At 45.9% G+C, this 25,807-nt stretch overlaps 1 protein-coding gene across 1 annotated transcript in view; it reads left to right on the forward strand.

Moving 5' to 3' along the window:
* Positions 1-25,807, forward strand: part of LOC140715695 (rho GTPase-activating protein 4-like) — a 100,068-nt gene that overhangs the window by 10,042 nt on the left and 64,219 nt on the right. Inside the window, 5 exon segments of the mRNA XM_073028065.1 lie at positions 5,237-5,443; positions 8,063-8,124; positions 8,126-8,253; positions 9,195-9,343; positions 10,247-10,323. Coding sequence (XP_072884166.1) covers positions 5,237-5,443; positions 8,063-8,124; positions 8,126-8,253; positions 9,195-9,343; positions 10,247-10,323 — 623 coding nt within the window.

The following is a 25,807-nucleotide window of genomic DNA, read 5'->3' on the forward strand; positions in this document are numbered from 1 at the left end:
GGGCTTGTATACACTGGAATTTAGAAGGATGAGAGGGGATCTGATTGAAACATATAAGATTATTAAAGGATAGAGCTCTTAAAGATAGCAGAGTCAAGGGATATGGGGAGAAGGCAGGAACGGGGTACTGATTGTGGATGATCAGCCATGATCACATTGAATGGTGGTGCTGGCTCAAAGGGCCGAATGACCTACTCCTGCACCTATTGTCTATTGTGAGGTGTTGTACTTTTGGAACACAAACCAGGGTAGGACATATAGTGAACAGTAGGGTACTAAGGAGTGACACAGAACAGAAGAATCTGGGAATACAGATCCACAATTCCTTGAACGTAGCAACCCAGACAGGATTACGGAGAGCTTTTGGCATGTTGACCTTCATAAATAAAAGTATTGAGCACAGGAATTGCAATGTTATGTTGAACTTGTATAAGATATTGATGAGGCCTAATTTGGAGTTTTGTATTATGTACCTGCAGGAAAGGTAACAATAAGATTGAAAGAGTACTAATGATGACACCAAGGTGGCTATTGCTGGAGTATATTTTTCTACTTTATGTTCTATTGGTTTCGACCTAGTCCTTTACAGCATCTTGTAATTTGGATGCTGAGGAAACTGCAGGCAGATTCTTAATTTGTGATAAAGCAGCAGTTCAAGTTGATTAAATGCCTTATAACTAGCTTAATGGGGGCATAATGTCCCTAGATCATTGTTTTAGGATAAGAGATGTAACTTTTATATTTTAAAACTTATAGTGGTCTACAAGGCATGTAAATCAGTGGTAGAACATTTCTTCCCTCACCTTTAAAAGCATAATAATGAACTAAATTTTGCACTATAACTGATCAATTTTGGGTCATTACTGGTTCCTAAGATACCTGGGAGGGAGAACTAAGGGAGGGTGGGGAACTTGCAACTGTGAGAAATCTGAAATGTACCGGTGAGCATCTAAAAGAGGAAAGCCTGGGTTAACTTTCTAGTTGTGACCCTTTCATCAATGTTTTATTTTTGACTTGGATCAGCAAGTTGGTGAAGACTGTCATTGTACCACCAGTACAATTTTTTAAAATCATATAGTTAGACCCAGCATCCTGAGGTAATTTTTTTTATTTAATTTTTTTATTAGTTTTTCGAACATTTTACAAATTAAAAACCCCAAATCCCAATGAGGAACATTAATACAGTGCAAAATTAAGCATACAATAACAATATGCTACAAAGGAAGAGAATTTAACAAAAAAGCACCTAAATTAAAAACAAGTAAGCTTCGTATCCTCCCCAAGCCCCACAACACAAGAAAAAAACAACAACAACTCCAGACTGACCACAACACAATATAGAGAGTATAAGTCAGGACAGTCAAACTCCCAGACTGTGAATACACTTAGCAACAGAGGATAATAATGCCTACTACCAGAAAAAAAAGGGAGCTGAAAGCAAGGGACCGAAAAGAAGAAGAAAAAAAAACCCTAGTCAAGAGGAAGGTTATGAAAGTACTCGATAAAAGGTCCCCAGACCTTATGGAACTTTAGATCCGAATTAAGAACTGAATAATGAATTTTTTCGAGGTCCAAGCAGGCCATAATGTCGTTAAGCCATTGCGCATGGGTGGGCGGGGCAACATCTCTCCATCTAAGGAGGATCAAGCGTCTAGCCAGGAGAGAGGCAAAGGATAGTATTCGGCATTTGGTTGGACCCAGACATAAATCTGTCTCGCCCCAAAAACCGAACAGAGCAATTAAGGGGGGTAATTTTTTTTTACTGTGAGCTAAAGATCAATATCAGCATTTCTACATGATGCAACTGATCCATAATAATAGTTAACTACAAATTATGTAAATTACTGCAAAACAGATGCTTTGTTTCATCAACAGGTAATCTGAAATGTTCAGAAAATAGTTCACTCCGTCATTCATATGGCCTTGATTTGGTTCATTTTTTTCAAACTAGTAATTCAGTCCAGGTTTTTATTGGCAGTTTAGCTTTTTTTTAACATTTATAACTAGATTTTTGTGCACTGCAAACTATTATATGGTTCATGGTTGTGTTTGTAATTTACATTAATTCAGATTTTATGAAGTTTCTTTATTGGTCTGTACATTGAGTTGTTATCTGCTTATCAAACTTTTCGCATCTTGTATCTGCATGAAACTGGCTTCAATAAACTGCAGACAAATGAATTTTGTCAAATATAAATAAATACATTTTAAATTAAAAAAAGATTCAAAGAGTACTGAGAAAATTTACAAGGATGTTGCCGGGACTAGAGGACCGAGTTATAGGGAAAGGTCCAATAGGTTTGGACTTTCATTCCCCCTGGAACATAGGAGAATGAAGGGATTGAGGTCCATATACAAAATGACAAGGGGGTATAGATTGCAATATTTAAGTATATGGATGGGAGAGGTATGAAAGGCTATGGACCAGGTGTGGGTCAATGGAACTTAGCAAAATTACAGCTCGGCACAGGCTGTATGGACAGAAGGGCCTGTTTGTGTGGCGTAGCACTCTATGATGTTGACCTGCTGAGTTCCTCCATTTACTTTGTGTGTGACAGGTTTAAGTTGCGACACCCCCCCCCCCCCCCACCCCGAGCAACAGTGCAGTGTGGACAATCCCTTGGTTTTCAGGAAGTTCAGGATCTACCACACCCACCACCCACTCCCCACCCCCCCCCCCACCCCATCATCCACCGCTGCTTCCCCTTTTAAGAGCTCCTCCCGCAGTGAGACAGAACATTACAAGTGGAAGTTGAGGCAGAATCTGCTACTTCCTGTTAAAGCGGCTCAGGTGGAGGCTCGCTGAGAGGCACTGTGTACAGTAACTTACCCGGAGCATGGTGCCAGAGAGAGGGGGAGAGATTGTGCAGGAGCCCATACTGAGACATAGCACACACACCGTGTGTATACAGTAACTTACCCCAGAGCAGGATTTTTCTTTCTCTCTCTCTCTCTCTCCCTCTCTCCTCTCTCTCTCTCCTCTCATCTCTCTCTCTCTCTCTCATCTCTCTCTCTCTCCTCTCCTCTCTCTCTCTCTCTCCTCTCTCCTCTCCTTCTCCTCTCTCTCCTCTCTCTCCTCTCTCTCTCTCTCTCTCTCTCTCTCTCTCCTCTCTCTCTTCCCTCTCTCTCTCTCTCTCTCTCTCTCTCTCTCCTCTCTCTCTCTCTCTCTCTCTCTCTCTCTCTCATCTCTCTCTCTCCTTCTCTCTCTCTCTCTCTCTCTTCTCTCTCTCTCTCTCTCTCTCTCTCACTCTCACTCACTCACACCACACACACACTGGTTGTGTCTCTCACTCTCACACACACAGTGTACAGTCTCACTAGCTCTCTGTTTCTTGAGTCTCTCTCTGACTCTCTCACATACATACACAGAGTACAGAGTCACACACAGTCAAAAGGGTATCTCACTCACATGGTGTATAGGCTTTTGCTCTGCCACTCACTCAGTTACACACACAGTGTCACTCTCTCTCTCTCTCTCACAGACACACTCACACATAGTATACGGGGTCCTCTCTGCTTCCCTCTCTCTAGCTCTGTCTGTCTCTGTCTCTCTTTCTCTCTCACACATCCATCACACACACAGTGTATAGGCTCGCTCACACACTGTCACACACACACACACACACACACACACAGAATGTACAGGGTCTCGCACACATGGTGTACAGGGTCTCTGCCACAAAGGATATACAGGATGTCTGTCTCTCTCTCTCTCACACACACACACACACACACACACACAACACACACACAGTGTACAGGGTGTCTCTCTCTCTCTCCTGTCTCTCCACACACACACACACACACTGTACAGGCATCTGTCCTCTCTAACACATGCACATGGTGTACAGGGCGATTCTGTCTCTCTCTCTCTCTCTCTCTCTCTCACACACACACACACACACAGAATGTACAGGGTCTCTGTCACAAAGGATATACAGGATGTCTGTCTCTCACACACTCACTCACACACACACACACACCAGTGTACAGGGTGTCTCCCTCTCTCTCTCTCTCTCTCTCTCTCTCTCTCTCTCTCTCTCTCTCTCTCTCTCCACACACACACACAGACACACAGGGTGTACAGGATGTCTGTCTCTCTATCTCACACATGCATGGTGTATAGGGTAAGTGGGTCTGTCTCTTTCTCACACATGCACAGAATTGGAGTGTACATCAATTGACAGTGAGATGCATTGCTCGTGAACCTGTGTGAAGAGCTGAGCTGCGAGATTGTGTTCATTGGTGCTGGCACTGTGTGCTGAAGGAGGCAGTGCTGAACTGACTGTGGTGTAACAGTTCCTCTGCGGTTTCCTCCTCTGATCACTCGGCTGCTTCTCAGTACGTATTGATGCAGCGGGGCAAACGATTCAGAGGGAGAGCTGCCATTAATCTCACCGGCTGACTGCAGCCTCCAGCCCAGACTGCGCCACAGCACAGGGATGCCCCTGACTTGAGAAGGCCCAAAGTGTATGAAGGAACGGGGAGGGTGGGCGGTGTGTGGATTAGGACCGGATCACGGCATCCAGGAAGCTGCCGTCCCCAGCACGTCCCATCAGTACGAAGATCAGAGTCGCTTGCTCCATCACACAGCCTCTTGGATTGACTCACTCAACTGCCATCTCAGCCGACCCACAGAGAGAGTTTTATTCCAGGGGAGACTACGAACCTTGAAGACACTGCCCCAGAGGTAAGGTCTAGTCTGATACCTCTTTATCTTTCGTTCTTTGTCGTTCCTGCCTCAACCTCTTCCTCTCTTCGTTCTGTCTCATTTACTTTCTTCCTCTCTTTCTCTTCCTCTTTCGTTCATGTTCTTTCGCTCTTTCTCTCACTTTCTATCTCTCTCTCTCTCTCTTTCTCATTTGCTAATCGACTAAATCACCGTCCAAAAACCAGAAATTAAATTGTCATCAAAGCTTGAAGGATCTGTGCAGGGACAAGAAGAGTATATATGGCCCATTCTGCCTGCTGCTAGCTCCTGGCAAGTGTTCCCTGCTTCCCCTGCCATGCATGTCCCCCCACACAATTACCCCCTCCCCAGCTAGCCTGGTCAGGAACATTCCCAGCGGCAGATTTGAGGTCTGATAACGATCTGAGCCCTGAAGTCCTGCCCTCCCGTCACACCAAAAGTAATCCTCATGTCTTAGTGATGTTTCATAATCGGCCCTTCCAGGAACCAGGGGCCTTTTTAAGATGGGTTTGAACTTCTTCCGGCAGGGAGCAGAGACTGGGTGAGTGGGCGAGGATGAGCGTCGAGCCATCGAGTGCCGTCGGACCCTGAGGCGGCAGGGGAAGGGGGATCTGAGGGACGTGGGGCGTTGGGTGCCGAAGTTTGTGACTGCCCCGCCACTGCTGTGGTTTACCCCAAGGGCTGAGCCAGTATGGCCCCTGCAGGGGAGGAAGAAGGAGAAGGGGGTCGCCGATTACGACACGCAACTGAAAGGTTAGTTTTGGGTGAGAGTTTATGACATTGTGTGTGAAGGTGTATGTTAGGTAGTGAGTGTGTGGGTGTGAGTTAGAGTGCATGTGTCAGTGAGTGAGTCCGTGTTTATGTTTGCTAATGTGAATCAGAATGTGCTTGTGTGTTTAATCATGTCTGATAATAATAAACATAAATGAATTCATGTTTGTGTCTGCCAATGAAATTATGTGCACCTGAGAATCTGGCAGAAAGGATGTGTGTTTAAAAAAGTGAGAAAATATGTGTGTCAAAGTGTGTTGCATGTGTGTTTCAGGTGAATGTGAGTGAGAGTGTGCATTTGTGTATGACAGTGAGTGTATGTATGTGCTGCTGTTTATTTCAGTGTATCTGTGACAGTAAGTGTGTTGATGTGTTCAACAATGAGTTCTGTCTCTGGCTCCGTATCAGAGTCACGTGTACAAGTGTTAGTGAGAGAATGTGTGCTTCGTTGACTGTTTTTTGTGTGTGTGCACATGTGCCTATGTAGGCATACAGTCCAAGTATGAATGTGTGTGTGTGTGTGTGTGTGTTTGTCTCCATGAATGTATCTGTTCATCACATCAGTGATTGTGTGGCTGTGCGTGTCTTGTGTGTCTGCATGTGTCAGAGAGCATGTCTGTCTGAACGTATGTTTGTCACTCTCTGTGTACGTGTCCTGGTGTGTCAGTGAGTCTATGTTTACAAGGTGTGTGTCTGCATATGTCAGCGTGCCTATGTATTGGTGAGTATGTCAGTAAGTGTGTGCATGTGAAAGTGTTTGGTTCTGTGGTTCTCATGTCAGCCCCCCCCACCCCCCACACCATTCTTACCAACTGCTTCACCACTTCCTGATCGACCCAGATTTGTCTCGATTTTCAGACCAGTTATGTGACAGCAGGAGACCGATCCTCCACAGTGGGAACTAAGGGCCCTTCCACAGCCATGGGCCCAACCTCGACCCATAAAATCATAAGACATAGGAGCTGAATTAGGCCATTTGGTCCATCGTGTCTGCTCTGCCAGTTCATCATGGCTGATTTATTATCCCTCTCAACCCCATTCTGCTGCCTTCTTCCCATAACCATTACTAATCAAAAACCCATCAACCTCTGCTTTAAGTATACCCAATGACTTGGCCTCCACAGATTTACCACCCTCTTGCTAGTGAAATTCCTCCTCATCCCTATTCTAAACGGACAGATTCTATTCCGAGGCTGTGCTCTTTGGGCCCTATACTTTCCCACTATAGGAAACATCCACTCCACGTCCACTGTAACTAGGCCATTCAATGGGATTCCCCCTCATTCTTCTAAGCTACTGCGAGTACAGGACAATAAAATGATCCTTGTATATTAACCCTTTCATTCCTGAAATCTTCCTTGTGAACTTGCTCTGGGACCTTTCCAATGCCAGCACACCTTTTCTTTGATAAGGGGCCTAAAGCTGTTCTCCATACAGTCTGACCAATGCCTTATAAAGCCTCAGCATTACATCCTTGCTAACATTCATTTACCACCCACTCAGAATGCAAGTTAACCTTTAGGGAATCCTGCACAAGTCCCTTTGTACCTCTGATTGCTGAATTTTCTCTCTGTTTAGAGAACAGTCTATGCCTTTATTCCTCTATCAAAGTGTATGACCATAAACTTCCCTACACCATGGGACCTTGGCGTAATCTCCACTGTGGGACCCTCAAGGCTCAACCTCCACCGTGTGAACTCCGGGCCCTTATCCACTGTGTGACCTTAGGGTTTCTTCTCTGCCGTGGGGCCTCAGCATTTCACCTCCACTCTGGGACCTCAGGACCTCACCTGAATGGCGAAACTCAAGGGATGCAGGATGTTTGAAGAGCTGTAGAACAATATTTATTGAGTTCATTCCAACCTGAGGAAGCCTTCTGGATGTGGAAGGAATGACGGGCAAATGGGGATAAGGCAGGAATGTAGTGGAGTTTGGCGATCAGCCTTGATCTAGTTCAGTGGTGCAATGGGCTGGAGGGACCCCGCACAACCGTACCCTCTCCTACGCTCCTGAGGTTTGAACTTATGTTTGATTCTGAAATACTCAGGTCTTTCTCCCATACCCTGAACCTTTTCCCCCACCACAGGGCTTCAGGGCAGCTCTCCACCTTTCCTTACAGCATTCCCCATCTCTCTGATCCCCTTCAATGCCCCTCCCGATCTGTGACTCTCTCTAGTCATTACATTTCAACCCACCTTTGTAACTTCCTCCGTACTCCACACCCCTCTCCATCTCTGTGACCTCCTTCAGTCCCTACACCCCTCACTGTCTCTGTGAACCCTTCTGGCCCTCCAGCCCTCACCACCACTGTAACTCCCTCCACCTCCTACATCATTGCAAGATCTCCAGTGCTGACCTCTGATTCCTCCTCTGAGCCCGGTCACCCCATGCCTTCAGCATTCGGGCTCTGAGCTGTAGACTCCATCCCTGAACCCCTTGGCCTCAAAACTGAGTTCATTCACTGAGCCGTCTGTCAGTCACTGGGAATTGCCCTTGAAACCCAGAGTAACGGTGCATTGGGTGACTGCCAAGAAACCCCTTTGGTGACATTTCCTCTGTGTAGTGGTCATTGTGTCATGGTTCCCTCTGGTCCTCCTGCAGAGATCCGCGGCCAGCTCACGGACCAGTTGAAGTGTCTGGATGCACAGGTGGAGCTCCGGAGGCCAGTGCCTACAGGACATGTCCGAGTTCTTCCGCAGGAAGGCAGAGATTGAGCTTGAGTATTCCAGGGGACTGGAAAAGCTCGCGGACCGATTCTCGAAGATCCGTAATGCCAAGGACCAGGGATTTCGGTAAGGACATTCCAGTTGTTCCTACATCCCCTCATCACTCGCTCCTGGGGTTAGACACAGGGTGGAAGCTCCATCCGTACTGTCCTATCACACACTCCTGAGGTCAGACACAGAGTGAAAATCCCGCAGGAACATCCCATCACTGCACTTCTAGAGTTAGACACAGCGTAAAGCTCCCACTACACCATTTCATCATACATTTCCGGGGGTAAGACACGGAGGTGAAGCACCTCCACTCCATCCCTTCCCACGTACCCCGGTGTAGACAGAGGGTGAAGCTCCCTCTACATTTGTCCCATCACACACTCCTGGGGTCAAGCACAGAGTGAACTGTGATACACAGACGAATCATACGCTCCTGGGACACAGGATACTTAAAAGCTAAAATAAGAGATATGCAGCCCAAAGGAGGCCAATTAGTGTTGAGATTTTTATGTCTTGCCACCAGTGAATGGGATCATCCCTAGTGAGTACTTTATCAAATTAAATTGAATTGATTTCTCAGGCTAAGTGGATTGAGTGCTGACTGCGAAAAATTTGCATCTTAATTTCACAAGCAATTTATTGAATCACTCATTTCTGTACTACGACTGCACATGATGTTAGCCCAAAGGCTGAGAAGCCCTAGTGGAACAAAAAAACTATTGAAATTGTTCGCCGGTTAACAGTTCGGCCCACGATATTCCCGATTTCCCTGTTTTCCAAAGAAAACACTACACTCATTCGGAGTCAGGACTCTCATGTTCATGGGCACACATACATACGTACAAACATCTTACAGACGACAGCGGGAATTAAACCCACAGCGCTGGTGCTGTTAGGCGTCATGCTTACCACTGTGCTACCGAGCTGCCCTGTTCCTGTGTCCAGTGGTGTAGTAGGTTGGTGATTGCTGGTACTGTAATGCTTTGTCTGACTGCCACGCCGCTTTGCCTGTGCAGGAAGGAGCAGAACGTCTTGTCCCCAGTTCACTGCTGGACACAGATCCTGGGCCAGACACGGGAGCAGAGCAAGAAGCACGGTGCCCTGCATGACATCTTCACCAACCATCTCACGTTGCAACTGACCCACCTTGGCGAGGATGTCACGCTCGCCTCGCACGGCAATAAGGGGGGTGGGGGGAGTGAGTCCCAGAGCCTTTCTATTGCCACCCTGGAGTCCTGGTCTGAGGCTGCAGTCAGACAGGGTGCCGAGGGCAGAAAGCTGTCTGCTGGGGAGTGGAACAGGGGGGGAAGGGGTCAGTGGTTCGCTCCAGCCACACTGGTCCACTGACCTAGGAAGCACATCATATTCTTTCAATCTGTTCACCCCCTCATTGTCTGCCCCTTCTTACTGTCTTCCCTCTGTCTGTCTGCCTCCTCCATATCCCCCTTCCACAGTGTGAATCTCCTCAGTCTCCTGTCCCCAACTGTCTTCCGTCTCCTGTCCCCCTCTGTCTCCCGTTCCCCTTGTCTCCAGTCCTTCCTTCCTTCACTGTCCTCCTGTCCCCCTCTGTCTTCTGTTCCTCACTGTTCCTCCCCTCTGCACTGTCTGTCCAACCCCTCACTACCTGTCCTGTCCTCTGTTTGTTGCTTTCTTCACTGCCTATCCCTTTCCTCCGTCTGTCTGCCACCTCACTGTCTCCCCCTTCATCATCTGTCTACCCTGTCGCCTGCCTCAGACCCTCACAGTCCCCACCATACTCCCTCCCAATATTCTCTTCCACACACCCCTCGCTACACCTTTGGCCCTGGGTGTTTACCCCTAGCCCTGGAAGGTAACATGTGCCCAATTTCCTTCCCCCCCCCCCCCACCAATCCTGTTGTGACAGGAACCCCATACCCGGCCCCCTACAATAATTCCCCAGGGATCCAGGTGACGGTCAAGGCACTTGCTGTGCGCAGACCAATGGCGACCTCATCCACATCCCCCCCCCACCCTAATCCCTTGCCCCCCCGAGGGATGAAGTGTGTTGGGAGGCATAGGGTTGTGGCCGTTTTTCCTCACACTATGTGGTTGTTCTCCCAGAGTAAAGAAATCGGGCAGCAGATGCAAGAGGAATTGATGAAGGTCACCACAGAGCTGCAGACCGTGAGTACTATGACTTTATCCACCTCACATTCAGTCGGCGCTTTCTCATTCCTGCACACTCTTCCCCTCCCCTTTCCTTCCCTCTCCACTTCCCTCATCTTACCCTGTTTCCTCCTTCCCATTCTCCCTCTTCCATGCCTTCTCCCCACCCCCCCCAGCCCTCATCTTGCCTCTCCACACGGTACTTCAAAACACACAGTGAAATGCATCATTTGCATCAATGACCAACACAGTCCAAGGCTTTGCTGGGGGCAACTTGGCACTTGGACAGTTACAAAGATTAGAAGGATATGAGCCAAAATGTGGGCAAATCTTAGATGGCAATCTTGGTCAGCAGGGAAAAATTGGGCCGAAGGGCCTGTTTCTGTGCTGTATAACTCTGACTCTACACTTGTGCCACTCAGACCTCCTTGTTTCATTATCTTTCAGTTTAGGCTTTAAAAATGTGTTCCTAACACCATGCATCTTCTCATAGCCAATGGATCCATTCCCAGATACTTGGCTCTACCTGCCCACAAACTCTTGATTGATTGGTTGTCCAATATGTCCGACAATGAGTTCAAACTGCACGATGAATCCTGTGTGGGAGAGTTTGAAAAGTAGAAATGCAGTTGCACTGAGGTATTTCTGCTCCCTTGAGCTCGGGAGTCTGGGTCCAGTGGTACAAGTAAGTCTCACAACTGGGGTCTGACTTGGTTGTGGTGGATGACTTCTTCTGTGCCTCTTCATGCCCTTCACTCTTCACCACCTTCCTGGCCGTTCGATCTCAACTGTTGATCTCATCTGCCCAGTCTGCTGGAGCTGACTTTGCGTGCTAGGACAGGCATAGATCCTATCTCACCAGGGTAAGAGGCCTGCAGGCTGCCCTCACCTGGTTTAGCCCACCTGTCAAAGCGGTGTACCAGAGTGTTTCTACTGTCACATGCAAACATGAGCCAGCCCCAGAGCTGAAACAGCAGGAATGGCAGCAGCGTATGCTAAGCGCTCGTGTAAACATGGAGAAAACACGCGCAGACTTTGGAGAAAGTTTGTGTAGAAGCTACGTTGAGTGTGCTGAAGGAGGAGCGCGAAGCTGAGGCTGCCTTTGCAGAAGCAAAGCTGTATGAAGCGGCAGTTGACTTAGACTGTGTGGTGACTGAAGAACTGGCCATTTGTACATATGACATGGTTGCTCAACAGAGGATGGAATTAAAGCAGCAAACAAAAATAGGAACCAGCTTCCTGTCATGCTTTACACTGCATTTTTACCCAGTCCTCCTCGTGAACTTGCAACCTCTGCTTCAGATGCAAAACCAGAGAAACATGAACCCTCATTGAATGTACAAACTGAGAAGTGCTCAATATCACCCAATTTGCAAGCACATGGTGTTCACCACTTTATAAGTGCGACAAGGGCTTCACCAGGCTGTGGTGATAAATCACCATTGGACAATAGTTCAAGTGAGATGCTGAGTCTGGCCAGAGAAACACATACAAAATACTGTAGGGACTCAGCAGGGTAGGCAGCATCTGTGGAAGAGAAAAATAGTTGATGTTTCAGGCTGTGACCCTTCATCAGGACTGGGGGGAAAAGATGAGAAGTCAGAACAAGAAGGCAGGGGGAGGGGAGGAAGGTGTTAGGTGAAACTGGGAGAGGGGAGGGGTGAAGATCTAGGAAGCTGATGGGGTGAAAGAGATCAAGGGCTGGAGCATCTGATGGGAGAGTGCAGAAGACCATGGAAGAAAGGAAAGGGGGATTAGCACCAGAGAGAGGTGATGGGCAGGAAAGGTGAGAAAGGGAAATGGAAATGGGGGAATGGTAAAGGGGAGGGGAGCAATTACTGGAAGTTCGAGAAATCGATGCTCATTTCTGGTCACCTCACTATAGAAAGGACGTGGAAACCATAGAAAGGGTGCAGAGGAGATTTACAAGGATGTTGCCAGGGTTGGGGAGCATGCCTTATGAGAATAGGTTGAGTGAACTCGGCCTTTTCTCCTTGGAGCGACAGATGATGAGTGGTGACTTGATAGAGATGTACAAAATAATGAGAGGCATTGATCATATGGATAGTCAGAGGCTTTTTCCCAGGACTGAAATGGCTAGCACGAGATGACATAGTTTTAAGGTGCTTGGAAGTAGGTACAGAGGAGATGTCAGGGGTAAGTTTTTTACGCAGAGAGTGGTGAGTGCGTAAAATGGGCTGGTGGCGGTGGAAGCGGAAGCGATAGGGTCTTTTACAAGATTCTTAGATGGCTACATGGAGCTTAGGAAAATAGAGGGCTATGGGTAAAGTCTAGGTAGTTCTAAGGTAGGGACATGTTCGGCACAGCTTTGTGGGCCAAAGTGCTCAGAAATGTTCATGCCATCAGGTTGGAGGCTACCCAAACGGAATATGAGGTGTTGTTCCTCCAACCTGAGTGTGGCCTCATTGCAGCAGTAGAAGAGACCATGGACTGACACGTCGGTCTGGGAATGGGTAGTCACTGGGAGATCCCGCTTTTTCTGGCGGACAGAGCGTAGGCGCTCAGCAAAACGGTGTCCCAATCTATGTCGGGCCTACTCCTGCTCCTAATTCTGGTGTTCACCGATATACAGGAGGCCACACTGGGAGCACCAGATCCAGTAGATGACTCCAACAGACTCAAAGGTGAAGTGTCGCCTCACCTGGAAGGTCTGTTAGGGGCCCTGAATGGTATTACAATGAGGCCACAGTCAGGTTGGAGGAACAACACCTCATATTCAATTTGGGTAGCCTCCAACTTGATGGCATGAACATTTCTCAAACTTCCAGTAATTGACACTCCCCCCACCCCTTCACCATTCCGCCATTCCAGGTTCCTCCTTTCATTTTATCTCCTTACCCGCCCATCACCTCCCTCTGTTGCTCCTCCCCTTTCTTCCTTGGTCTTCTACCCTCTCCTATCAGATACCCCCTTCTCCAGCCCTTTATCTCTTTCACCCATCAACTTCCCAGCTCTTTACTTCACCCCTCCCCCTCTCATGGTTTCACCTTGTACTTCTTCCTCCCTTCCTCCCAACTTCTTCCTCTGACTTTTACCTTTTTGTTCAGTCCTGGTGTAGGGTGTTGGCCTGAAACATCAACTGTTTACTCTTCTATAGACGCTGCCTGGCTTGCCGAGTTCCTTCAGCATTTTGTGTGTGTTGCTTGGATTTCCAGCATCTGCAGATTTACTTGTGACTGGCCAGAGAAGCTCTGGGGCAGAGTTGGTCTGAATGTGAACAAGACATTCATTCGGAGAGAGGCAGAGTATCTGCAGAGAGTAACAATATATTGCAGAACACAGATGGGCACACGGTGCAGCAAGCACCTATGGTGAGCCAACTGAGCATCCTTCTGAGGTAGCCACTTCCCAGATACGCTAAAGACATATTCTGGAACATCAGGAATTACCGGAAGGAGAGTTAATAGGAGCAGAGGTCTACTTACCCCCATCAACTCTCATTGACTGCAGGCATATTCCCAACAACTGGAGTGAAATCCTAATCCCTGAAGCTACATCTGGTCATTTGCATCATAGGGACATAGCTGACAAGCTTCACATTTCCCCCCCACCCACTTGACTCTTCTGCTGAAGACTCTCCTGTTGCTTGGCAGAGACAACATCTATGCACAGAAGGTACGTGAACAGTAGACACGATGCACCTTAGGCCCAACGACTGGACTTGGCTTGGGCCATACTGGGTGAAGTCTGACTCAATGGTGCTCAGCAGCCCACTGTCAGTATATTTAAAGCTAATGTCCTGAAGAATGGGTGCCCAAATCATTTCAGAGAGTATTATCTATATGAAACTGCAAATTATAGGAGTAACCAAAGATGGCCTCTGAAGTGGTTGGCACATTTGTGAGCAACCTCTCAATGCAAAGCAGCTGAATCAGCCAAAGGCAGGTGTATGCAGAAGAAGCAGGAGCCTCTTCCAATCCAAAGTTACCTCAGTGAACTCTGTTCCTTTCTTGAGTGGCCACGGTCAGGACATATTAAGAAGGCACAACTCATTTCAGAGGTACCTCATCAGACATCACCACAAATATGTCATCAAGGATGACATTTTCAAAGCGAGAATAGTTAAAAAATGTTTCAAGACTAGTCTCTGAGATTGTCCATTCTTTTGCCAACAACTTAATGAAATGATCATTTAACTTTTAGTTCCAGTAGTTAAATTTGGTGTAATTTATGTCAGGGGAGAGTGTTCTGCCACTAGAGGTGCTGTTCCTTTTGTGTGCAGTTTGTTTTGTACAAACATCACTTCCTGCCTGTAAGCTGTGTTTTACATAATTTCCTGTGCGGGTTAATTTGGATTTCGACTTGAAGCAAACACAATAGAAATAATTCTTTACTTGCCCTTGAAACAGCAATATCTGTGAGTATTAAGCTTTCTTTATGTTGGTGAACATTTAGTAGATGGGCTTTGAAGTATTATGTTTATCGTTCATCGCTATTAAGCAATCGTCGTGCCCCAAGTTTGCTCTTGTTCACAGCATGGCTGTACAATGATGAATGTATGTTCACTTGTTAAATGTGTGCCATGTCGTTAAGACATAGGCAAACATTGTCTTTCCATCACCATGATTATTCTTGGCAAATTTTTCTACAGAAGTCGTTTGCCATTGCCTTCATCTGGGCAGTGTCTTTACAAGACGGGTCACCCCAGCCATTATCAATAAGCCTCAGAGACTGTTTGCCTGGGATCAGAGGTCGCATAAGCAGGACTAGTGATACGCACCAGCTACTCATAGAAACATCCACCACCTGCTCCCGTGGCTTCATTTGACCCTGATTGGGGGCTGGAGGGGGGTTCGGCTAAGCAGGTGCTACACCTTGCCCAGGGGTAACCTGCAGGCTAGCGGAGGGAAGGAGCACCTTACACCTCCTTTGGTAGAGACGTAGCTCCAGCCCGACACCCTTGTATGTGTGTGTTACCTTGCTTAATGCTGATTGTGAGAATAATCAATCATACCGGTATATTCAGGCATACGACGATTCTGGATTGAATTTATTACGTGTCTTACTTTCTGCAGTTTCGCAACATTTTCTCTTTAAAAACCCTGAAGAAAGCCTCCAGTTTGGGTGATCTTTTGAGAAGGTGTTTAACTCCCTGCCGAGCTTTGTAAGCAATACACTGCAAGAGCAGTGGAGTAGGTTTATATAGGCTGGCAGGACTTTGTGTACCAAAAGGTTCCATGCTATGTTTACAAGATTATTGGGCCAAACGTGACTAATTCAGATGGGAGTCCTGGTCGGTGTGGACTGGTCAGACAGAAGGGGCTGTTTCCACGCTGGATGACTCGAGTAGGATGAGCATTAGATTAGAGTTTCCTAAGGTCTTCAGTAGAGTAGTGGGGTAGTGATACATCTCTACCAAAGGAGGTGTAAGGCGCTCCTTCCCTCCGCTAGCCTGCAAGCATGTAGCACCACTTACCCCCCTCCCCTCGATCAGGGTCACGAGAAGTCACAGGGGCAGATGATGAATGGTCGTATGAGCAGCTGGTGCATATCACAAGCCCTGGTTCTGCACCTGCTGATGCCAGGCAGACAATCTCTGAGGAGTATTGATAATGTAAAGACACTGCCCAGAGGAAGGCAGTAGCAAACCACCTCTGCAGAAGTATTTGCCAAGAACAATCATGGTCATGGAAAGACCATGATCGTCACGTCACATAATTATTGAAGGTTGTCAGAAAGCAACTAGATGTACAGTAGGAGGAGGAGGAGGGGTATCAGTCAGTCATTCAGGAGTGGGTTTGCTGCACACAAACGTGACACAGCCCTTGGACCAGATAGTCCAGACTGTTGTTACTGTACTTGTCTCAGACATTTTCTCTGGCAGCCCATTCCACACTTGCTCTACTCTCTGTGTGAAGCTGCTGCACAAGCACTATCAATGTAGCTCATTTACGCACGTCCATGCCACGTTCTTGCTGGAAAGCAGGTTAATAAGTTTGCCGATGACATGAAGGTCGGTGGAGTTATGGACAGTGTGGAAGGTTGTCATAGTTTACCACAGGACATTGGTGGACATTGATAGGATGCAGAGCTGGGTCTGAGAAGTGGCAGACAGAGTTCAGTCTGGAGTAATGTGAAGTTATTTACTTTGGAATGTGAAGGCAGCGTACAGGGTTCATGGCAGGATTCGTAGTAGTGTGGAGGAACAAAGGGATCTTGGGGTCCAGGTCCATAGATCCCTCAACATTGCCATGCAAGTTGATAGAGTTGATAGAAAGGCTTTCATTAGTTGCTGGATTGAATTCAAGAGCCATAAAGAAATGTGCTCTATTAAAACCTGGTTAGACCACACTATCATGTTAGGCCACGGCAGTGTGTTAGACCACACTAATATGTCAGACCACAGTATTGTGTTCAATTCTGGTTATTATAGGAAGGATGTGGAAGCTTTAGAGAGGGGTGCAGAGGAAATTTACCAGGATGCAGCCTGGATTAGCGAGCATAAGTTTGGAGGATAGATTGAGTGAGATGGGCATTTCTCCTTGGAGCAAAGAAGGATGAAAGTTTACTTGATACAGGTGAGGTAGAGTCAAGTCAACAGGGCCCCAAGCGCAAGGAAAGACCCAAGGTTTGATCAATTTAAGTGCTGGGCCAAATTGGAAAGGTTGGTTACAGGTTGATTCAAGGTGGTGGGGCACCAGCCTGAGAGTGTAACAAAGTGGCAGGTCCTGGGTCCGAGAGCAAGAAGCGACCTGAGATTTCATTGATTTAAGTGCCATACCTACAACTGCCTCCACAACCTCTGTACTAACTGTTCTGGCACTCTGAATCCCATCCCCCTGAAACTCTAGTTTATTGTGAGTGTGTCCTGTAACTAACTGACTTCTGGATCGGTTGCAGTCTTAGTAGAACAGAGTGATCTAGGAATAATGGTGCATAGTTCCCTGAAGGTGGAATCTCACGTGGATAGGGTGGTGAAGAAAGCTTTTGGAATGCTGGCCTTTATAAATCAGAGCATTGAGTGTAGGAGTTGGGATGTAATGTTAAAATTGTACAAGGCATTGGTAAGGCTGAATTTGGAGTATTGTGTACAGTTCTGGTCACCGAATTATAAGAAAGATGTCAACAAAATAGAGAGAGTACAGAGGAGATTTACTAGAATGTTACCTGGGTTTCAGCACCTAAGTTACAGAGAAAGGTTGAACAAGTTAGGTCTTATGCAACACGAGTGAATCTGCAGATGCTGGAAATAAATAAAAACACAAAATGCTGGCAGAACTCAGCAGGCCAGACAGCATCTAGGGGAGGAGGTAGTGACGACGTTTCAGGCCAGCATTTTGTGTTTTTATTTACAAGTTAGGTCTTTGTTCTTTGGAGCATAGAAAGTTGAGAGGGGACTTGATAGAGATACAGGCAGTCCCCGAGTTATGAACGTCCAACTTATGGAAAACTCATACTTACGAATCAAGGAAGGAGAACACCGTCTGCCATTTTAAGTCATTGCTGTTGACACTGTGTTGAGTGTTTAACTTTGTATTTGGCTTAAATTTTTCTCAGTAAGAGTCACCCTGACCCCGTACCCCCCCCCCCCACCACCGTTCTGGTCAGCTGCTGGCGCAGTGAGATCAGCACTGGCTCGAGTTCGATCCAGTGACAGACTGCTCCCGTGCCGGGTTGATGTCAATCCAGTGACTCCCGTACCATCCGTGCTGGCTTGATGTTGAGCTCGCAACTCGACCTCATAAAAAAAACCCACTGCAACCAACTCAACAAAAGTTGGGACAGAGGCATGTTTACCATTGTGTTACATCACTTTTCCTTTTAATAACACTTTTTAATCATTTTGGAACTGAGGATACTAATTGTAGTAGATTTGCAATTGGAAATTTTGTCCATTCTTGCTCGATACAAGACTTCAGCTGCCCAACAGTCCGTGGTTTCCGTTGTCTGATTCTCCTCTTCATGATGCGCCATACATTTTCAATAGGAGATAGATCTGGACTGGCAGCAGGCTGTTGTAGCCCGTGCAGAATGTGGTCTGGCATTGTCCTGCTGAAATAAGCATGGACGTCCCGGGAAGAGACGTTGCCTTGATGGCAACATATGTCTCTCCAAAATCCTAATAAACACCTCAGAGTCAATGGTACCTTCACATACATGCAACTCACTCATGCCGTGGGCCCTGATGCACCCCCATACCATCACAGATGCTGGCTTTTGCACCTTTCGCTGATAACAATCAGGATGGTCGTTTTCATCTTTGGCACGGAGAACTCGATGCCCATTTTTTCCGAAAACTAGCTGAAATGTGGACTCATCTGACCACAGAACACAATTCCACAGTCTTTCGGTCCATCTGAGATGAGCTGGGGCCCAGAGAACTCGCTGGCGTTTCTGCATAGAGTTGATGTATGGCTTCCTCCTTGCGTAATACAGTTTCAAGTTGCATTTCTGGATGCAGCGATGGACTGTGTTAAGTGACAATGGTTTTCCAAAGTACTCCCGAGCCCAGGTAGCTATAATTGTCACAGTAGCATGATGGTTTCTTAGGCAGTGCTGCCTGAGGGCTCAAAGATCACGCGCATTCAACAGTGGTTTCCAACCTTGCCCTTTATTCACTGAGATGTCTCTGAATTCTCTGAATCTTTTCACATTATTATGTACTGTAGATGTTGGAAGACCTAAATTCTCTGCAATCTTGTGTTGGGAAATGTTCCTTTTGAACTGACTAACAATTCTCTCACTAATTTTGGCACAAAGGGGTGAACCACGACCCATCCTTGCTTGCAAAGACTGAGCCTTTGATGGACGCTACTTTTATACCCAGTCATGATACCTCACCTGCTACCAATTAGCCTGCTTAATGTGGAGTCTTCCAAACCGATGTTACTTGAATATTCTGTGCACTTTTCAATCTTATTTTAACTCTGTCCCAACTTTTGTTGAGTGTGTTGCAGCCATCAAATTCTAAATTTGTGTATATTTACAAAATACAATTAAGTTGGTCAGTACAACTATTGAAAATCTTTTCTTTGTACTTTTGTCAGTTAAATAAGGGTTCATGTGAATTAACATATCACAGATTTTTGTTTTTATTGCATTTTGGAAAATATCCCAACTTTTCTGGAAATGGGGTTTGTATATACTAAGACAAGGGTTTGACTAACTGATGCTAAATAATACCGGGTGTACTTGTTCTGACTTACGTACAAATCTGACTTAAAGACGGACTCAGGAACGGAACTCGTACGTAACCCGGGGACTGCCTATATTTAAAATTATGAGGGGGATAGATAAAGTTGACGTGGACAGGCTTTTTCCATTGAGAGTAGGGGAGATTCAAACAAGAGGACATGAGTTGAGAGTTAAGGGGCAAAAGTTTAGGGGTAACGCGAGGGGGAATTTCTTTACTCAGAGAGTGGCAGCTGTGTGGAACGAGCTTCCAGTAGAAGTGGTAGAGGCAGGTTAGATTTTGTCATTAAAAAAAAAATTGGATAGGTATATGGACAGGAAAGGTATGGAGGGTTATGGGCTGAGTGCAGGTAGGTGGGACTAGGTGCGAGTAAGCGTTCGGCACGGACTAGAAGGGCCAAGATGGCCTGTTTCCATGCTGTAATTGTTATATGGTTCAGGTCCATCAGGTATATGGTGTTTGATGGTCTTTTTTTTAATGGGTCCTATTGGGTTTCTTCATTTTGTAGCTGCCTGTAAGGAAACATCTCTCAATATTGTACATAATATACGTACCTTAATCATAAATGTGCTTTTAACTTTGAACAAACTAATAAGAGGCATAGATCAGAGACTTTTTTTCCAGGGTGGAAATAGCTAATATGAGGGTGCATTATTTTAAGATGATGGAAGAATTTATGAGTGGGTGTTAGACAAGTTTTTTTACACAGCGAGTAGTGAGTGGATAGAACATGCTGCCAGGAGGGTGATAAAGGCAGACAGATAGGCATGTGGATGAAAGAAAAAATAGAAGCTATGTGGGACAGAAATGTTAGATTGATGGTCTCGGCCCGAAACGTCGACAGCACTTCTCTCTATAGATGCTGCCTGGCCTACTGTGTTCCACCAGCATTTTGTGTGTGTCGTTGTTTGAATTTCCAGCATCTGCAGATTTCCTCGTGTTAGATTGATGTTGGATTTGTTTAAAAAGCTGGCACAACGTTGTGTGCTGAAGGGCTGTAGTGTTCTGCGGAACACTGAACATTGACAATGGCTATGTAACCTTCTTCAACACTCATCATACCCTCTTTGTCCAGAACTGATCTAAGGCATCTTCAAGGAGTAGAGCTTCAGAAAGGTGGCGTCCATTATTAAGGACTCCCATCACCCAGGGCATGCCCTCTTTTCATTATTACCTTCAGGAAGAAGGTACAGAAGCCTAAAGGCACACACTCAGTGATTCAGGAACAGCTTCATCCCCAAATGATTCCTAAATATACATTGAACCCATGAGCACTACCTCACTTATATTAGTTTTTGCACTATTTTTAATTTATTCAATACACAGACGCGCACACACACGTATGTGTTACTTTAATGAATCTGTTTATTTATTCATTCAGTTATATTTTCTTTTGTATATTATCATGTATTGCATTGTACTGCTGCTGCTAAGTTAACAAGTTTCGCAACACATGCCGGTGATAATAAGCCTGATTCTGAACGACCAGCCAGGGAATCAGCAGAAAAAGTCCCACACTGTATTAGATTGTCAAGCTTTTGGAGTATGTCCTTGAAACTTGTGTGCAGAAGTTGTGTGCTGTTATGTTCTATGGTTCGAATGTGTGAAACACATCCCCTGCAGACGTAGCAAGAAGAGATTCTCCAATTTCCTATCTTCTTAAGAATGAGAAAAGAAGCCTTTCAGGAAATTATACAAGTAAATTTGTAGGAAAAAAATTGTAGGAGACCATTAATGGACTTCATACAGTCCGACTTCCAATGTCAGTGTAATCCCTGGGCCAGTACTCGCTGGAGTTTAGAAGAATGAGGGGGAGATCTCATTGAAACCTATTGAATATTGAAAGGCCTAAATAGAGTGGACGTGGAGAGGGTATTTCCACCATTGCGGGGAAACTTAGGACTATGGGCACAGCCTCAGAATAGAGGGACGTCCATTTAGAATAGCGATGAGGAGGAATTTCTTTAGCCAGATGGTGGTGAATCTGGAAATGATTGTCACAGACAGCTGTGGAGGCCAAGTCATTGGGTGTACTTAAAGTGGAGGTTGTTGATTAGTCAGGGTGTCAAAGGTTACAGGGAGAAGGCAGGAGAATGGGGTTGTGAGGGATAATAAAGCAGCCATTTCTTAATGGATTCTTTTGTGTTTCTTTGTTTTGTGGCTGCCTGTGAAGAGACAAATCTCAAGGTTGTATACTTTGATAATAAATGTACTTTGAACTTTGAATGGCAGAGCAGACAATGGGCCGAATTGTCTGATTCTGCTTCTATGTCTTTCAGTCTTATGACAGGTGCAAATCCCATTTTAATCCATCAGCGTTTCTTTTATTGCCTACAGTATACATCACTCCAACTGTGTTTTAAACAGTGAAATGTGTTACTTTCGTCAATGATCAACACAGTCTGAGCAAATGTCGCCTTGCTTCCAATACCAACACTGCATGCCCACAACTTACTAACTCTTACTAATTAAATCATATGTCTTTGCAATGTGAGAGGAAACTGGATCACTTGGACAATGTAATGGAGAGAACGTACAAACTCCTTACAAACAGCAGCAGGAATTGAACCCCGAACCATTTTACAGATGGCACTGTAAAGCGTTGCATGAGGTGCTACGCTAACATGCCAGGAAATCTGTCCTGATCTGTGCCTGGGTTACCAGCAGTTATAGTTGAAATGACAATAAAAGTGACTTGACTTGACTTGACTTGAATTTCATAAAGGCAGGTGAAGAAATTCAAGTTCAGATTTATTTATCATATGTAAATCGAACCATCCAGCGAAATGCATCATTTGTGTTAACAGCCAACACAACTAAGGATGTACTGGGGTCAACCCGGTTGGTGATGCCCAGCAGCTACTTATTGGCGGCAAAATACAAAGCAAAGAAACTACTAAATACCCTTTAATAACACTTTATTAATAAAGATCAATGTTAACAATGCAGAGGCTAAGTGAGGCTATGGGTGATCAATTTAAGCCCTGGGCCAACTTTGAAAGGTCAGTTACGGGCCAAATTGTGGTGGTAGGGTCCAGGCCCCAGAGCTGTCTGAGAGTTTGGAGCGATGTTTGGATGATTTAAGCACCAGGCCAAATCAAAAAGGTCAGGGTGTTGGGGCCAGAGGCAAGGAACGTACCAGTTCTGCCTGGTTCTGCTGGTTTCTGTCTGCTGCCCCATGTGCTGAACTGAGGCTGTGGCCTGCTCCTGCTGTAGTGATGCCTGGCTTCATGTCTTTCATAAAATTTCAGTTCTAAGTGCTAGTTCCTTGCTTTTGTTGTTTGCCTGATTTTATTCCTCTCTGTGCATTAGGTGTTTGACGGTTATTTTTGAAAGGTTCGTTTGGGGTTTCTTTGCCTTGTGGCTGCCTGTAAGGAGACAAATCTCAAGTTTATATAATGTACTTTGATAATAAATGTACTTTGCACTTTGACGTGTCTCAACACATTCTGATGCCTTCATATCATGACCGCTATGCTCAGCAGAACAACACAGACCACAACGAAACAAGCCCCTTTCCTCCGTCCCACCCACCCACACACACAGTCCCCCAACTCCAGTACCGTCCTTCAGCAAGGAGCCCCTGATATTGGCTAGAAATGCACTCGGATCACAGAAATACAACACAGTGCCTCAGTCCTAATTCACTGATGGATTTCTTTAAAAGCTGTGTAGTGGAGAAAGGAGGGTGTCAGGTCCAGCAGGAATCCTGATCAGCTGCACAAGCACCTCCCAACCTTTGTTGATGCTCTAGGACTGGGGTTCAATTTCTGCTCCAGTCTGAGGAGTTTGTGCGTGCTTCCCATCACCGCATGGGTTTCATCCGGGTACTCCACTTTCCTCCCACGTTCGAAAGAGAGACTGATGGTTTACGAAAGGTTTAGCGAGTTGTGGATATGCTACGTAGGCACTGGAAGCATGGCGACACTTGTGGGCTGCCCCCAGCACATGCTTGGACTGTGTTGATTGTTGACACAAACGGTGCATTTCACTGTATATTTCAATGTACTTGTGACATAAAGCCAATGTAATCTATAAAATATCTCACGTTATCTTAAAATCCTTGAGTATTTTTGCGATAATATTTAAATATTTTCCACCTTCGACAAGTGGAGTTTATTGTCACGTACCTGGTACAATGAAAAGCTCGCTTTTAGCAGCAACACAGAGAACGCACATTGTACCAGATATTATTTAGATTCTTCAGAGATACATTACAGCATGATAAGTGACCCTTCAAAGTACATTTATTGTCAAAGTATGTATACATTACACAAACTTGAGATTCATCTCCTTACAGATAGCCACAAAACGAAGAAACCTAAAAGAACTCATAAAAAACGATTGTTAAACAGTCAAGAGAGAAAAAAAATCGTGCAAACAATAAAAGTAAGCTGATAGCATTCAGAACAAAAGTGAGTCCATAGACATGAAGCTCAGCTTCAGTCTCAGTTCAGTGTCGAACTGAGTAAACGTTTTTAGCAGCAACACAGAGAACGCACATTGTACCAGATATTAGCCCTCAGACACGGAGCACACAACCTCACCCTCAGTTCAGCGCAGAGCCGAGTAAACGTGGAGCAGTGAGCGGAACAGGCCAACACCCTGCCTTTGCAATCCATCTTGCCAGGCATTTATATTTATATTTATCCAGGCAAGGAACTTATAGTCTTTTAACATCTTTGGACTATTTTTACTGTGCCCATGGTCTGTTTTTTTTAAATCAATTATGGTATTGTTTGCACTGTTGTAACTATATGTTATAACTATGTGGTTTTGTGTAGGCCTTGTAGCTTTAGTTTTTGGTTTGTTGGGTGGTAGAGTTGGTCTCTTGACTTGGTGTGTCTAGGTAGTCTTGTTTTGTCTGGTGGGTTTGGAGCTCCTTTCCGGGGAACGTGCTAAGATGGTAGCGCGATATTAATATGCAGCAGCATCTCTGGACTCTGGATTTGGGGATTGCCAAATGTTATGTGGATTTTCTGGTGTAGTCTGTTTTGTTGTGTGCTTTTGTGATATCATTTTGGAGGAATGTTGTTTCATTTTTTAACTGCATTGCAGTTATGGTTTCTAAATGACAATAAACTGAAATTCAATTCAATTTAAATTGTCCAAACACTGGGTCATTCCTTGCAGTAGGACCTGGGCCCTTTTGCATCGACATTCTCTGGGTGTGGACTGCACCGCCACATTTTGATTCGTACCCAACTTTTTCAAATTGGCCTGGCGTTTGAATCAATCAAATCTCACTCTTGGTATAGGTGGGCGGGCCTTGAATCTTCCTCTCCTCAGCTCCACTCGCCCCAACTTATTTCTTCAGCGGTTTGAGGGTTATTCCTTCAGCAGTTCAATCGGGGCACGACTGAGCAAGCACGTGGACGTCAGCCAGTGAGAACGGTGAGAAGAGTTTAAAAGCAGACGATTATTTCTTCAGTGGTTTGATTGGGGTATGACTGTGCAAGTGTGTGGACCTCAGCCAGTGAGAACAACAAGAAGAGTTTAAAAGAAGACAGCTTTAGCGGGTGACGGAGTAGAGGTAGACAGAGTAGAGGCAGACAGAGTAGGAGGGCTTTGGCTCAACGGGGCTTAAGCGACAGTGGGTCAAAGCAAGGTAGGTTGCATGTGTAGAATACAGACAGGAAGATTGTGTGTGAGGCAAGTGTTCTGTGCTCGGTGTCAGATGTGGGAAGTCCGGGAGACCTCATCTGCACCAGGTGTGTCGAGCTGCAGCTCCTTAGAGAGCGGGTTAGGGAACTGGAGATCAATGACCTTCATCTGGTCAGGGAAAGTGAGGAGGTGATAGAGAGGAGCAATAGGCAGGTAGTCACACTGGGACCTCAGGAGACAGGTAAGTGGGTAACAGTCAGGAGAGAGAAGGGCAGGAGTCAGATGTTAGGGAGCACCCCTGTGACTGTACCCCTTGACAATGAGTACTGTTGGGGGGGGGCGGCCTACCTGGGGGAAGCAACAGTGCCTGTGCCTTCTGGCCCTGTGGCTCAGAAGGGTAGGGAAAGGAAGAGGAAGGCAGCAGTGATAGGGGACTCTTATCGTTAGGGGGTCAGACAGGTGATTCTGTGGATGCAGGAAAGAATTACAGATGGTAGTTTGCCTCCCAGGTGCCAGGGTCCGGGATGTTTCTGATTGCATCCACAATATCCTGAAGTGGGAAGGAGAACAGTCAGAGGTCATGTTACATATTGGTACCAACAACATAGGCAGGAAAAGGGGGAGGTCCTGAAAGCAGACTACAGGGAGTTAGGAAGGAAGTTGAGAAGCAGGACCAAAAAGGTAGTCATCTCGGGATTACTGCCTGTGCCACGTGACAGTGACTATAGGAATAGAGTGGCGTGA

Source organism: Hemitrygon akajei, chromosome 24, assembly GCF_048418815.1.
Source record: "Hemitrygon akajei chromosome 24, sHemAka1.3, whole genome shotgun sequence".
Lineage (NCBI taxonomy): Eukaryota > Metazoa > Chordata > Chondrichthyes > Myliobatiformes > Dasyatidae > Hemitrygon > Hemitrygon akajei.